General features: G+C 43.0%; 1 protein-coding gene across 1 annotated transcript in view; it reads left to right on the forward strand.

Annotated features, from left to right (window-relative positions):
* Positions 1–15,960, forward strand: part of HERC3 (HECT and RLD domain containing E3 ubiquitin protein ligase 3) — a 126,268-nt gene that overhangs the window by 70,348 nt on the left and 39,960 nt on the right. The window contains exons 14-16 of the mRNA XM_068233196.1: positions 3,143–3,306; positions 6,586–6,699; positions 7,681–7,704. Coding sequence (XP_068089297.1) covers positions 3,143–3,306; positions 6,586–6,699; positions 7,681–7,704 — 302 coding nt within the window. The remainder of the gene's footprint in view (positions 1–3,142; positions 3,307–6,585; positions 6,700–7,680; positions 7,705–15,960) is intronic.

The raw sequence follows: 15,960 nt of genomic DNA on the forward strand, positions 1-15,960 counted from the left end.
AACCGCATATGCACCATATGAGTCACAAACAAATTTCATTGCAAATACAAAAAATTACATTTTAAATCAACTTTGTTTCTCCTTCACCAAGTGGCTGGAGTCATTAAGGAACCTCTTCCTGCAAAGGTAATTAGAAATCCCTTAGCAGAAGTTCAGAGAAGTGCCCAAACACCCCTGCTGTGCCACTGGCCATAAATCGTCACTCCACTATGACAAGATATCATAAAAACAGGGTCTCTTGAAGAACGCTGTCTGCTATAGTCTCACTGCCAGAGGAAGCTCTGGACTTCAAAGACCCTTTATCTGATCTGGTAACCCCCAGCTGAGCGAACACGGTAAATCCAGCGCTGGAGACTTGGGCGCAGCAGCGCAGGAGACTTGGGCGCAGCCGGCGCCACCATAGGCCGTAATAGGAACTACGGCTATCGCAGGCACAGGGAGTAACTTCAGCGCCGTCAGAAGACGGACCTGAAGTTGCTTTTAAAACAATAATTCGGATTCCAGCGATTGCTGGAAGCCGAATTATTTCATTCCCCCACTATCCATGTCGGCCTGGAGGGGGAATAGTAATTAACACGGTCCGGACTTGTGCGGCAGCAGGATCAGCCATATACTGGCTGTGTCCTGCGCCCAAGTCTCCGGCGCCGTTCTCTCTCGTACGCCCAGCTGAGTTCTTCAACTGGAACTGACCCTTCTGTAACCCAGAAATCAATAATTCTCATAATTTCTTAGTTTTTAAGCTTTTTTAGGATGATCTGAGGATGCTAGCCGTCTTTTCAGAGATTGTTAAATTCATTCTAACCCACATTCTGGGAAATTCCCAGAATCCGGAGACCTAAAGTCTCGTAGCAATATGGGTTTGAAGGGCCATTGAGTGACTACTCTCGACAAACCTGTCATATTTCATATCAAATGATTCATATACCGTAATTTTGCTGAATGTGGATATGCATTCTGTTTCTTTATGTGACCTATAGTCATGGAGAGAGCGGGCAAAATAGGAATTGTGCCAAAAGTTCTCTCTGTGCAAGGGGAACTGCCCCTATTCAAATTTCACAAGGCTGGACTTGTACGTGTCATAACCCTGCCCAACTAGAGTAATGGTTAAAACACGCTGGAGCTCAGCGTCCTATACCTTTAATCTGACTACCATCAATCGACAGCCAGCTGGAGTCTGGCAAAATCTGGATTACTTCTCACACAGTCCTCTGGCCGCATGGCAATCGCCATCTTGGACTTTTCGCCAAGGACATTTGATTGCTGCATGCACTACCAATAACGGTATTTTTAACTGTATTTTAAGAAATTCTGTTTCCTTTTCATCTCTACACATTTCTATCAACCCAATCTGTTCTGACTGACAGATATATTTATCTGTTGGTTGTAAGTATATTTGTGTATATGTAGTTTTAGAATAAAACGAACTATTTTATCGTTCAGTCTTGTGCCTGTTCTGGTCATCTGATTGTTGCTACAAAGAATCTGCCCCCCGAAGAATCATACTACCGCATTGTTTATTATGTTCTTATAAATTGTTGATTTGCTAGCTAGGTTGTAAATAACCGTTTCTTCCTTTTTAGGAGTAGCTAGTTGGAATCTGTCTGCTCCATTCAACACGGAGAGTGGTGGCAGTGAAATTACCTAATATTTTTAGTTTACCGATTGTACATACCATCGATATTGTACATGTATGGGCAACATCAACCAATCTTAACCGTTTACTGCGTATACAGTGGGTTTGCCTCCAGATGTCTCTAGTGAATAAGACCTGCATGGCAACTGTGGCTTAGTAATATGGGATTGGCATAAGGTTGTCATATTAAATTGTTGGCATCGTTGCGACCAATCTTTAGCGTCAGTCTCTTCACTGTGCTTCAAACCTTTGCAACTATTCCCCGAATGGTAACGGGAGCAGATTAGATGGAATTGGGGAGCTTTGTCACGCTATCTCATCTGACGATCCAGCAACCAGTCTTTTAACGTCATTTAGCCGGGATCGCGGGGCTGGATTGTCACAGGAAGATCCTGGTCTCAAGAATTGCACCTTAGAATTGAATCCCAAAAACTAACAGATAAGTTAATTGGCTTCCCCTAAATTGTCCCTAGACTACAATATATACACTACACGATACATACATAGACATATGACTATAGTAGGGACTAGATTGTGAGCCCCTCTGAGGGACAATTAGTGACCAGACTATATACTCTGTACAGCGCTGCGGAAGATGTCAGCGCTATATAAATACTAAATAATAATAATAATAGAGGAGAAGCCACCCATGAGCAATTTAACAGGCGAGTGTCTGTGCGGCCTGGCAGTTCTTATCAGAGTCCTCATATCTAAAAGCACAGTGTTATCCGCACTCTAGCCAGCAGTCTCAGTTAGCAGTCCTAGGTGGCTCGCAGTGTCAGCCAGCAGTCATAGATTGCTTCCAATATCGGCCAGCAGTCATAGATGGCTGCTGGCATCTTTCAGTAGTTAGGGCTGGTTCACACTCAGGAGCTTCTCTATGGGATCATTCTCACAAGGGTATTTGCAATTTGCAAGAATCACAGTCATGCTGGGTGATCGGGATGTGATTCTTGTTATCTTGAATGCGAGTCACAGATCGCACATTGTGGCAAAATGTGTGCTTTGGGTGTGAACCAGCCCTCATAGGTGTACCCAAACATCTTCCATCAATCATAGGTGTTCCCCAATATCAGCCAACAGTCATACGTGGCTACAATCTGTGTTAGAGGAGATCTCTGCCACGATCAGTGGTTTGCAGGTGTAGAAAGCTGTAACGCACTCTGGGAAAAGTTCAGACACGACACGGTGCTGAAAAGCAGGAAACACACTGGTGAGCACTCTTTCTTCCCCAAAACACTTTTTCAAGGGCCACATGGTTGTGTTGTTTGCAAGCCAAAAGGTTCCAGTCCTCCCCTGCTTTATTGCCCATGTTAGGATCACAGTGGCAGTTATTGAAAAAACACAATGAATAGATCCAAATTACACAATGCAAGTTTTGCAAGCAACATATTATGCATGCCATATAGCCGATATCTAAAACGTCTGTATGCTTATAACAACATTTTGTGTGTGGTTTTATTAGCCTAACATAAATGTTATAATTCTAAATTGTGTTTTGCCTTGTAGACAACTGGTGGTCTCAGGTGTGCCCAAACTACTTCTTTAGATTAATTGACCTTTACAAAGGAGCAGTGGTCTATCTTCTGAATGGGCGGAAGACTTTGCTAATCCCTGTGCTATTTAATAGCTACATCACAGCTGCTCTAAGGCTCCTAGAAAAGCTGCACAATGTGAGTATAAAATAAGGTGGAAAAAGGGCATTTACATACAGCTTATTTTACTACAAAGCTGTGGTCATTGTGACCTGCAGCAGCAAAGGTGAAGGGGTTTATAATTTGTGCTTCTGCTTAGCAAAGCATCATGCTTCATTTCATATTGTATGGTAGGGGTCTCAAACTCAAATTCACAGTTGGCCAAAATTTAAAACTGGGACAAAGTCATGGGCAACCTCGATGTCTAGTGGTCACCTCCCTCCCTTATACAGTTTCCTGGTGTCTAATGGACCACCTCCTTCCCTTAACAGTTCCCTGGTATCCAGTGCTCCCTCTCCCTCCCCTATACAGTTCCCTGGTGTCTAGTGGACCTCTCTCCCTCACCCATATAGTTCCCTGGTGTTGAGTGGACCTCTTTCTCCCCTATACAGTTGTCTGGCTGTGTAATCACATTGACGTGCATGACCGCATGCTGCCAGCCATGCAGAGCTCCACCCATCCCTCTGTCCCTCTGCCCTTCCTATTGGCTCTTGCTGTACCACTCACTTTCTTCATAGTTTAAGTGCTTATCTATGTAGGCTTAGCACTCAGGTGCTCGTGGGCCAAACATAATGCAAATTGAAGAAACCATTTGCAGGCAAAATTTGATGCCACTTGGCCAGAGTTTGATATGTACGCTGTATGGGCACGGAACAGTATGAGAAGATTGCAGCTTATAGCTATGGAAATTCATGGCAAGACCATGATTTTAATTATCCTTATTATCAGGTTTACATATTAATCAATGCAAGTCTAAAGTGTTAAATATTTCTGTGTCCCCTGAACTATATAGGAGATAAGCTTTAGATGGTGGAGAGAACATGGTTTGGAACAGGTGATGCCTGTTTGGCGATGTGGTTATCCTTATCTGAGAGAATCTTTGTGACCACCATGAGATCCCTGAGAGTGAACGCTTTAGGTATATCCAGCTCAGGCACTGGGTGCACTCCTTTCTTCCGTTTTCCGGTTGAGTTTCCACTTGGTCTGATGAGATTTGAAAATATTTGTATGAATGTCCCTTTCACTAAGGGGCTGCTCTCTGAGCTCTACTCCTTTTTGAATAGTTTGGCCCAAGCGTTTACCACAGTTATTTTGCTAAGTGAGAATTGGACCTGAACGGCACTAGGCCCTTGGAGGTTTGGGAGGAGGTGTGGAAGATTGTGCCCAGGCTATCCCTAAACCTGGCAGTTGTTGAGTTAGCTTTTAAAGTACTTCTACTTTGGTATTGGGTCCTGGCTAGGCTGGCCCACTTGCCTGGTGCAGGGTTTGGTTTATGCTTTAGAGGTTGTGGACTTCAAGGTAGCTTTCTGCATACTTTTTGGTCTTGCACCATGCTAACTCTCTTTGGGTCCCACGTACAAGACTTCAAACTCTATTTGGTAAACAGATTCCCAGAGATTCCTGGTAATAGTAACATAGTAACATTTTAAATAGAGTTAGACAAATTCTGACAAATACTGGCTAACTGTCTTTGTAGTGGCAAAGCAAAAAAACAATTGGTAGTTTTTAAAGAGTTTAAAACCTGAGTGAGTGCATATATGGTGTAAGAGCGATTGACTGCTGTCCTGGAGGACTGTATAGAACTGTATAGAACTTTGACTTTGTCTACTTTTTCTCTCGGTCTGTTTTCAGACTTGTGGAATTGAAACCTTTACTACTGTACTCAAGGTGATGTTCAATCTCATTATACAAGACACCCTGTCCCATATGCAAGCAAGTGAATTGCTCAAGTTAATTTTGATAGTACTTTATCACCAACTTGTAGGTGGTTTTCAATTGTAAAATACTTACCTTAACCCTTTCTGGACCAGCACCCTCTGCCCCCTTAAGGACCAGAGGGTGCTGGTCCAGCAAACCGCCGCTTCCCGACGAATCGCCGCAAGTTACCGTCGCTCTCGCCGGACACGCCGCTCTGTCCCCGCCGCAGGCTGCTCTCTCTGCCGTCGCTATGACGGCAGAGCGCTGTGTGCCGGTCAAGCTTTCATTGGCTCCTGACCCTGTCACTCCATGTAAGCCAATGGGAAAGGCTTACATGAATGACAGGGCCAGGAGCCAATGAAAACGGCTCCTGCCTGGCTCACAGTGCTCTGCCGTCATAGAGGCGGCAGGGCAGCAACGAGCAGCGGGGGCAGAGCGGACCGAGCGACTGGGACGGGCGGGTGCGCGCGGTTAATGGGACGTAGAGCTTACGTCCGGTCAGAACCGCAGCGCCCCCTGCCCGACGTAGATTTATACTCGCTCGGTCCGAAAGTAGTTAAGTTATATGAAAAATCTCTCCTAGGAGAAAACTCAGGAGGAAAAGTTAATTGCATGTGGGTCCCAGGCCCCTATGCAATTCACTTTTTCTCCTGAGTTTTCTCCTAGGTGATATTTTTAAACTTGTAAATAAAATGCATTTGAAGCCACCAGAAAGCAATAAAATACTCAAAATAAGTGTTCGATACTTTTTCTATTGAAAAGCGCTGTAAAGTTATTTTAAATAGAAGAGGAAAAAATATCTCCTAGGAGAAAAACTTAATAGCATATGGGCCCCTGTCTGCTATTCTACATTAGTTTTGACAAGAGGCACAATGCAAGTATATTGTGATTTAATTCTGTGTATATGTGACTTGTGTGATACGCAGATGCGCTTCGAAACTAATGTTATATACTGAACAAAAGCAATCTCTTGTTGCTAAGCCTTCGCACAGGACTAAGGAAATGTTTGTGCCATGACCTGGCATTTAAAGATAACCAGTCAATTCCTATCTGACAGTAGAAGTCCATGGTTCTTGGTGTACCACCTACCTTTGAGCTGGAGTTAAACTGACCTGACCTGTAATGAGAGATATAGAATGGCAGCCATTGTGGAATTTTTTAAACTGATTGCTTGTTCTAGCTTAGAATGCATTTGAGACAATTGAAACCATGTGGCAGATTGGAAGTTAGGAACTAGAATTTTTTTACATGCGGGTCAAAATGGCACAGCCATATTACCCCTTAGTACAGGTTCTCTTCAGCAACGATCGGCCATACTTGCTGCTTTATAGAGCCAGTGGTTTTCTCCAGGTGCAGAGCTAGGTGTTGTGTACGTCTGAAGGTAGCTGACAATTGGCTTATCTTGTCTAATATGCATATTCATATAATAAATGGACTTGGATTGCTTTTGATCATCCAACTGTCTGGCAATTACAAGCTTTAGCCCTCTGTCCACAAGCATTTTTATTGTGTCATCATTTTCCTTATGTTTACATGATAAGTTTCTATTTGTATTTTCAGGTTAATGTGAAAGTGCGACACGTGGAGTATGATAAGTTCTATATCCCTGAGATATCCAAGTTGGTTGATATCCAAGAAGATTACCTTATGTGGTTTCTTAACCAAGCAGGACTGGTATGTGCATGGCCATCAACGCAACTCATGGTACCCCCGTATCCTCCCTACCCAAGTGCCCAAACCCTCCTAATGGAAGTATAGCTAAGCCACTCTTTCCCAATATTGCAATTTCCCCTCTGCAGTGCCATTATTTCCTCCCTCAGTGGTATTTCCTCCATGTTTGACCCCATCTTATGCAGAGTTAGAGCTTGGGAGCACAACTGATGCCAGTTTTATATTTACCTTTTCACACAATGGCCTCACTAAGCTTTATCAAACACTTTAACAAACGTTTGATAATTTACCTCATGGGTAAAATCTAATTTTGAATTCACGAAGGTGTTATAGATTTGTTGAACGTTTTATCGGTAAAACATTCAATAACCATATAACACCTTAGTGAATTCAAAATTAGATTTTACCCATGAGGTAAATTATCAAACGTTTGTTAAAGTGTTTGATAAAGCTTAGTGAATTGAGGCCAATGCAGTGATTCTCTTCTCCCTCTCTTCTCTTCCACACAGCCTTGTCCTGTTGCTGTGCTGTTTTGCTTTGCCACTCCCCCTCCATTGGCCACAGGGCCTGTCTCCTGTAGTTACACGCCTGGGTATGTCATATGTATTTCCTATTTGTCAGCAGAGATGTAAATCACTTTTGTTAGCTGATTTTATCAGTACTCTAGTTATAGTTTAATCTAATAGTAGTCCAATAACATTCTTCTGTGGGGTTTATTAACTATCTGCAGATGACTTACAAAAGTGGGGTGCAAAGAACCCTGGAGAAAACGTGCATGAGTTGGCTACAGCAAGCAAGCAGAATCTGTTTCATTTAATAGCTGAAATTTGATTGGTTGTCCCTGGCTTCTTTGCATTTATCTATGTAAATCCACACATATGATTCATCTTTTTCTTTTTTTTTCTTTTTTTATTATTTGTTTAAATATCAGCTCTGTTTTTGAATTACAATAGATTTTCATTTGTTTTACTTTTATTTTCACAGAAAGTGCATCCTACCATTTTGCAGGTATTTCTAATCTCTGCTTTTGTTTATTATGTAATGTACTTGCGCTTATAATACCATGGACAATAACAACAGTGTTGCTGTATTTTTGCATGGATACTATGTTTTCCTATGTAGTTGTTGTCAACTTCCAAATCTCTTCTCTTTTGGTCCACATTTGTATGCAAGAATGTTTACATCTCCTCTGATTACATACTGTTTACTTTTAAACTTGTATAAGCAGGTACAGATGGCAGATGTAACACAGATGGGGGGACACTGGAGGCACAGGGGGGCAAAGAAGAGGAGCGAACCTACAGTCCATATCTCGTTCCTTAACAGGGACTACCTGTACTCGACTATAAGTCAAGAAATGTAGGACTGACTCACAGTATAAAAGTGTAGGGGCGGGGTGTATAGGTACACTTATCAAAACACGCTGGCCACTGCAGCTCGGGTGGGAAATTATTGTATGCTTGTTACAAAAGACTGGCCACAATGGAGGGGGAGCAGGGGGACACATTGGCCATCCACAATGGAGGGGGAGCAGGGGGACACATTGGCCAGCCACAATGGAGGAGGAGCAGGGGGACACATTGGCCAGCCACAATGGAGGGGGAGCAGGGGGACACATTGGCCAGCCACAATGGAGGAGGAGCAGGGGGACACATTGGCCAGCCACAATGGAGGGGGAGCAGGGGGACACATTGGCCAGCCACAATGGAGGGGGAGCAGGGGGACACATTGGCCAGCCACAATGGAGGGGAGCAGGGGGACACATTGGCCAGCCACAATGGAGGGGGAGCAGGGGGACACATTGGCCAGCCACAATGGAAGGGGAGCAGGGGGACACATTGGCCAGCTACAATGGAGGGGGAGCAGGAGGACACATTGGCCAGCCACAATGGAGGGAGAGCAGGGGGACTGGCCACAATGAAAGGGGGGTACAGATGCTGGGCAGTGGGCACAATAAAAGGGGGAGCAGGAAGACGCAGACACTGAGCACACTGAAAAGGGGTGCTGGGGGGCACAGACACTGGCAGCACCGATAGGGGGCATGGGGACAGTATAGAAGGTTAATGGCTGCATGTGGGGGTCTGGATGAGTTATTGGCTGCATTTGGGGGCCAGGATGGGTTAATGGCTAAAATACTTTATGCTGTGCAGCCTTTAAACCATCCTGGTCCCCAAGTGTAGCCATTAATTTTGCTGGATAGACTTGTACTCTTTAAAAAAAATTCCAGCTTAAAGTGGTCTAACACCCAGCATTTCAACTTTGCTTTAAAAGATAAAAGATTGCTTACAGCTTAGAAACTATTATGCCAGATTTTTTTAAGCAGAAATTCACTGAATGGGTTAAACATGACATTTTAGTGTTGCATTTAGCTAGAAATCCGCATCCATGCTGAGGTTTAGATACAAATGTATCATGTTTTGAATGCAAATAAACAAAAGCCTCTCTTAAAGAGCACAGAGGGCTTCCCAGATAGGCTTTTCACAAGTTTATTTGCATTCCAAACATGATATATTTGTATCTAAACCTCAGCACGGATGCGGATTTCTAGCTAAATGCAACACTAAAATGTCATGTTTAACCCATTCAGTGAATTTCTGCTTAAAAAAAATCTGGCATAATAATTTCTAAGCTGTAAGGAATCTTTCAAAGCAAAGTCGAAATGCTGGGTGTTAGACCGCTTTAAGAAAATAAAATATTGTGGATGACTTATACATGACATCTATTTAGATTGAAGTACAGTGGTTTGCAAAAGTATTCGGCCCCCTTGAAGTTTTCCACATTTTGTCACATTACTGCCACAAACATGAATCAATTCTATTGGAATTCCACGTGAAAGACCAATACAAAGTGGTGTACACATGAGAAGTGGAACAAAAATCATACATGATTCCAAACATTTAAAAAACAATAACTGCAAAGTGGGGTGTGCATAATTATTCAGCCCCCTGAGTAAATACTTTGTAGAACTACCTTTTGCTGCAATTACAGCTGCCAGTCTTTTAAGGTATGTCTCTACCAGCTTTGCACATCTAGAGACAGAAATCCTTGCCCATTCTTCTTTGCAAAACAGCTCCAGCTCAGTCAGATTAGATGGACAGCGTTTGTGAACAGCAGTTTTCAGATCTTGCCACAGATTCTCGATTGGATTTAGATCTGGACTTTGGCTGGGCCATTCTAACACATGGATAGGTTTTGTTTTAAACCATTCCATTGTTGCCCTGGATTTATGTTTAGGGTCATTGTCCTGCTGAAAGGTGAACCTCTGCCCCAGTCTCAAGTCTTTTGCAGTCTCCAAGAGGTTTTCTTCCAAGTTTGCCCTGTATTTGGCTCCATCCATCTTCCCATCAACTCTGACCAGCTTCCCTGTCCCTGCTGAAGAGAAGCACCCCCAGAGCATGATGCTGCCACCACCATGTTTGACAGTGGGGATGGTGTGTTCAGAGTGATGTGCAGTGTTAGTTTTCTGCCAGACATAGAGTTTTGCATTTTAGCCAAAAAGTTCCATTTTGGTCTCATCTGACCAGAGCACCTTCTTCCACATGGTTGCTGTGTCCCCCACATGGCTTGTGGCAAACTGCAAACGGGACTTCTTATGCTTTCTGTTATAAAAATAATATCAAATGCTGCGCCACCTATTCAATACAAGTCGTATAAATGACAAACCACAAGTCCACAGTGTAACTCCAATAAGTGCTTCCTTCTCCTTATCCTTAGTAGGTATACAGTCAGTGCGCTGTGTAAAAAATCCTCTGAGTAGAGACAAAGATAAAAAATAATCCACTGCGCGCTTCCACACCTAAAACCAGATCATATATATAGTGTAATCCTGTTTCGGCTATTTTTACATGTAACACACATATCCACTGTGCACGTGAAAACTGAGTGTCCACTCGTGATCCCACCACCTCTAGTAAAAGAGCCAGGGCCGGATTTCTGCAAAGGCCACAAAGGTCACGGCCAAGGGCGGAAAAAAATCAGAAGGATAAAAGGGCGGCAGGACCTGAGAGAGATAAGAGGCTGCATGTCAAAATAAATCATTTCTTCTGCTCCGAAGCGCCCCAGCTTTGCTGCACACACAGTCAGAATTCCAGAGCTCCGTGTATTTTCCTTACTTCGTGGTGTGCAATGAGACAGTGCTATCTCCTGAACATACAAGCTTCAGTTTATTGCCAGGGGTGAGAGAAACATGGATCACAATGTAGACACAATTTCTGATGCAGTAAAAGTAAACATTTTAACAGAAGTATTTCCACTTTACAACTCAAGCTGGGCTAGACAATGTATTGCTGGTCAGACTCTGTTAATGACTTGAGCCATTCCTTCTCCTCTCCCCCCCCTGGATTGTAAATCTTAAAGAGAACCCGAGGTGGGTTTGAAGAATATTATCTGCATACAGAGGCTGGATCTGCCTATACAGCCCAGCCTCTGTTGCTATCCCAAACCCCCCTAAGGTCCCCCTGCACTCTGCAATCCCTCATAAATCACAGCCACGCTGCTGACAAACAGCTTGTCAGAGCTGGCTGTGTTTATCTCTATAGTGTCAGTCTGCTGCTCTCCCCGCCTCCTGCAGAACTCCAGTCCCCGCCTGCATCCCTTCCCTCCCTGCTGATTGGAGGGAAGGGACGGGGGCAGGGACCGGAGCTATGCAGGAGGCAGGGGAGCAGCTGAGACTGACACTACAGATGTAAACACAGCCTGCACAGGGAGGCTGTGATTTATGAGGGATTGCAGAGTGCAGGGGGACCTTAGTGGGGTTTGGGATAGCAACTGAGGCTGGGCTGTATAGGCAGATCCAACCCCTGTATGCAGATAACATTCTTCAAACCCACCTCGGGTTCTCTTTAAACAGAAAGAAAAGGTTTGTTTTCCTTAGAGAGATTTATGGCAGCCCCTTCTAAGCTAAATCTTAACCCCTTGCTGGCTCATTTTAAAGGCAGCAGTAGTCTAGTATGAGATAGACAACTTCTCTATAATTATAATTGCAAATGTACTGTTGTATACTTTTGTATTGTTACATTCTGTTTTGTATACCAAAAGTAATAACATACACTAAAAATTAAAAAAAATATATATTTGTACCGTGTTGGCAAACAGTAAAAAAACACCTGTGAAAGAGTGAGTACAATAAATACTATAAAATAAATGCAACAGATCTGTGATTACAGAAGAGCAGAGAGGGAGATGAAAGCCGCTCTGCTACTTCATGCCTGGTACACACCATGCAATTTGCCATCAGATAGATGGGCTCGAATTGATTATTTCCGACAGGTCTAATCTGATTTCTGATCATTTTTCTAATCGACTTTGTATAAGTGATCAGAAAATCGATTCAACCCATCTATCTGGTGTGTACCAGGCATTAGGGACTCACTGCTCTAACAGGAAAACAATCATTCATCATTTTTCAGAGAGAAAACATTCATAGGTATCCTGCAAACAAGTGATCGTTAAGGCTCATATACACATCAGACTATAGTCTTTGGAAAATGAAAGATCACAGACCAATCTTGCCACCCTTCATGTAGTATGAGAGTCATACCTTCACAGTCTATTCCATGGAGCTGCACTCCCCATCAGATAAAAATCTTTGCAAGATGCAGCACACACAGATGCTGTACAGACACAAAAGATCAGTATCTGCAAAAGATCTGTTCCTGCCACAGATCCGTTCCTGCAAATTGCATTCATAGTCTATGAGATCTGCAGATCATCATACACACCTTGTTTAACTGACATTCATCTGCAGATCAGATAATCATCTGCAGATCTGAAAATCCATCCTGGTGGATCGGATCTGCAGATGAATGTCTGTTAAACAAGGTGTGTATGATGATCTGCAGATATCATAGACTATGAATGCATTTTGCAGGAACAGATCTTTTGCAGATACTGATCTTTTGAATGTGTACAGCATCTTTTGTGTGCAGCATCTTGCAAAGATTTCTGTCTGATGGGGAGTTCAGCTCCATAGAATAGACTGTGTAGGTATGGCTCTCATACTACATGGAAGGGGGTAAAATTGGTCTGAGATCTTTCATTTTCCTAAAGGCTCATACACACATCAGACCATAGTCTTTGGAAAATGAAAGATTACAGACCAATTTTACCCCCTTCCATGGAGTATGAGAGCCATACCTACACAGTCTATTCTATGGAGCTGAACTCCCCATCAGATAAAAATCTTTGCAAGATGCTGAACACGTTCAAAAGATCAATATCTGCAAAAGATCTGTTCCTGCAAAAGATCTGTTCCTGCAAAAGATCCGTTTCTGCAAAATGCATTCATAGTCTATGATATCTGCAGATCCTCATACACACCTTGTTTAACAGACAATTATGCCATACCGATGGGGGAATATGCCTAGGTAAATTAGGAGTGGGTCCTGTATTAGAATAGACAGGTATTTTAACAAAAAATTTTTTATATATATATATATATGTGGAGCTTGTAGTGACACTACTTATGTGGTTGGAGTATTACCACAAGATGGCACTGTGGATGTGAATGGGCTGCCATTGAGCATGCGCAGCCCAGCGATGCTAGAACATATATATTTATACACTGAATGGGGGGATATGTTTAGTCAAATTAGGAGTGGGTCCTGTATTAGAGTAGATAGGAATTTTAAGTTTTATATATATGTTTGTTTGTAATGGCAAGTGACAGTGGTGAGCCTCAGGGCAGCGCTATGCGGAAGGAGGCGCTGACGTCACGGGATAGACACTACATATGCGGCTGGCGTACTGGCAACGCTAGCCCCTGATGAGTCATTGTGACGAAACGCGTAGGGCGGAGCCAGTACGCCTGATGCTGATGCTGTATGCGGAAGTTCGGGTGAGGTGAACGCCGTGAGGGGACCGAGCGGGACGCCGCGCACGGACTCGAGAGGCACACCAGGCCCAGCAGACTTGCCGCTGTGACATGCTACTGACCCCTAAGGGGAGCTTGTAAGTGTATGGAGGGCGCGAGGAGCGCAGTGTGGTTTTATTTATCTTTATATATTGCGCAATGAAAGTTTTATGTGTTTTATTGAGGAATAAAAGAAACTAACCATTTGGAAAATTGCATATGGATCATTGACGCACCTAATGTACCATATATTGAACGAGTACCCCACCCTGATCTGGTGGCTACAATCTGGTGAGCCGCTCTTTTACTAGAGGTGGTGGGATCACGAGTAGACACTCAGTTTTCACGTGCACAGTGGATATGTGTGTTACATGTAATAATAGCCGAAACAGGATTACACTATATATATGATCTGGTTTTAGGTGTGGAAGCACGCAGTGGATTATTTTTTATCTTTATGCTTTTCTGTTAACATTGCATTTCTTCTTGCCACTCTTCCATAAAGGCCAACTTTGTTCAGTGCACAACTAATAGTTGTTCTATGGACAGATTCCCCCACCTGAGCTGTAGATCTCTGCAGCTCGTCCAGAGTCAAAATGGGCCTCTTGACTGCATTTCTGATCAAGTCTCTCCTTGTACAGCCTGTGAGTTTAGGTGGATGGCCTTGTCTTGGTAGGTTTACAGTTGTGCTATACTCATTCCATTTCTGAATGATCGCTTGAACAGTGCTCCGTGGGATGTTCAAGGCTTTGGAAATCTTTTTGTAGCCTAAGCCTGCTTTAAATTTCTCAGTAACTTTATCCCTGACCTGTCTGGTGTGTTCTTTGGACTGCTTGGTGTTGTTGCTCCCAATATTCTCTTAGACAACCTCTGAGGCCGTCACAGAGCAGCTGTATTTGTACTGACATTAGATTACACACAGGGGCACTCTATTTAGTCAGCAAACCACTGTATATATGGTATGTGCATAAATGCTATAAAATGTACCGCTGGTTCTGCAGAATAGGTAAAACGTGCTATTTTGGTAAAGATGCACCAGAACCTAAACACCAGTGTCTACTGTATGCATGTAATCAATTTGTGGTGGTCTGAAATTCTTGTGCACAGACCTGGGCAAAAAACTAAGGAACGAGATTCAGGAGTTCAGAACTTCTATGTAGAAAAACATTCTATTTGGGTAAAAATGCACCTTGACTCAAATGGCAACACAGAAACGTTGGATGATGTGTATTTTGATTTTTTTTTTGCACCACCAAACCCCAGTTAAAGCACACATTCTCCTTACCTACAAAGTGTTAAAATGTAATTTATAATTGCTAGGGGTTACCACCTTTTTTGGCACCAGCAATCCTAATGGCTGCACTTAGTAGCTCGACACTCCACAGCCTAGCAGATATCTCAAAGTTGACTTCAGACGCCTCTGGCTTTAAGGAAGTTATTTGGCAAATACCGTCATACAGGTGTATACATCAGCAGTTCTTTTCGCAAAACAAGAATATGTAGTTCATCTTATGGCGTTACATTGCTCTTGAGCTTGTCCTTGTGAATAACTGTGGTTTCTTTTAAGAACAGTCTAAACTACGTTACACTAAGACAGGGACTACAGCATAAGTGACGTGAAGCAAAATAGGAAAGTTGAAAAAGGAGAAAGAGAGTTCCCTCTGAGCTGAGAGCCTGTTATAAATAGCCTACCAAAAGTTAACTCTAGACTCCACCGTGTGTGGGTGGGTGGGGGGGGGGGGGGGGGGGTGGGAGGGCTATTGTCCGTAAAGGAGCATGTGATTATGTGTCTTGCACTGGCATCATCACACATGCACTGGAAATTTGAGCCAAAATTGTATTTTTCAGTGACCTGTCCCCTCTGTTCTGACTGGGTTTTGTTTTCCTCTTTGCCAGCCTACACGATCTGAATGTCTGTACACAGAACAGATGAGCTGCTCTGTGGCCTTCCAGAAACATAAGCAAAATGTTACACTAAACCCTCAAAATTGATTTTCTAGAATGTCTCTAAAGGAAATCTCTGTATTATGGTCTCCTGACTAAACCATGGTTCTCTAAAACAGTGTTTCTCAACATTTTATTGGTATGTACCCCTTATAAAACCCTGTACTCACCAAGTACCCCCTGGCATAGTAAATATTATCATAAGTACCCCTTAACAAATACATATTTAATCGCAGTACATGATATTTGGTTCTAAACAATTACCAAGCATTTACTGTTGCTTTTAATTAGAAAAAAATACTAATTTGGTGTTTATATAGGATTTATAATTTTCTAAAACTCAAAATTTGTTACTCTTGGTTAAGTATATCAAGCCTGAGTACCCCCTGGAACCATCAGAAGTACCCCCTGGAACCATCAGAAGTACCCCCTGGGGTACGCGTACCGCATGTTGAGAAACTAGGCTCTAA

Source organism: Hyperolius riggenbachi, chromosome 1, assembly GCF_040937935.1.
Source record: "Hyperolius riggenbachi isolate aHypRig1 chromosome 1, aHypRig1.pri, whole genome shotgun sequence".
Taxonomy (NCBI): domain Eukaryota; kingdom Metazoa; phylum Chordata; class Amphibia; order Anura; family Hyperoliidae; genus Hyperolius; species Hyperolius riggenbachi.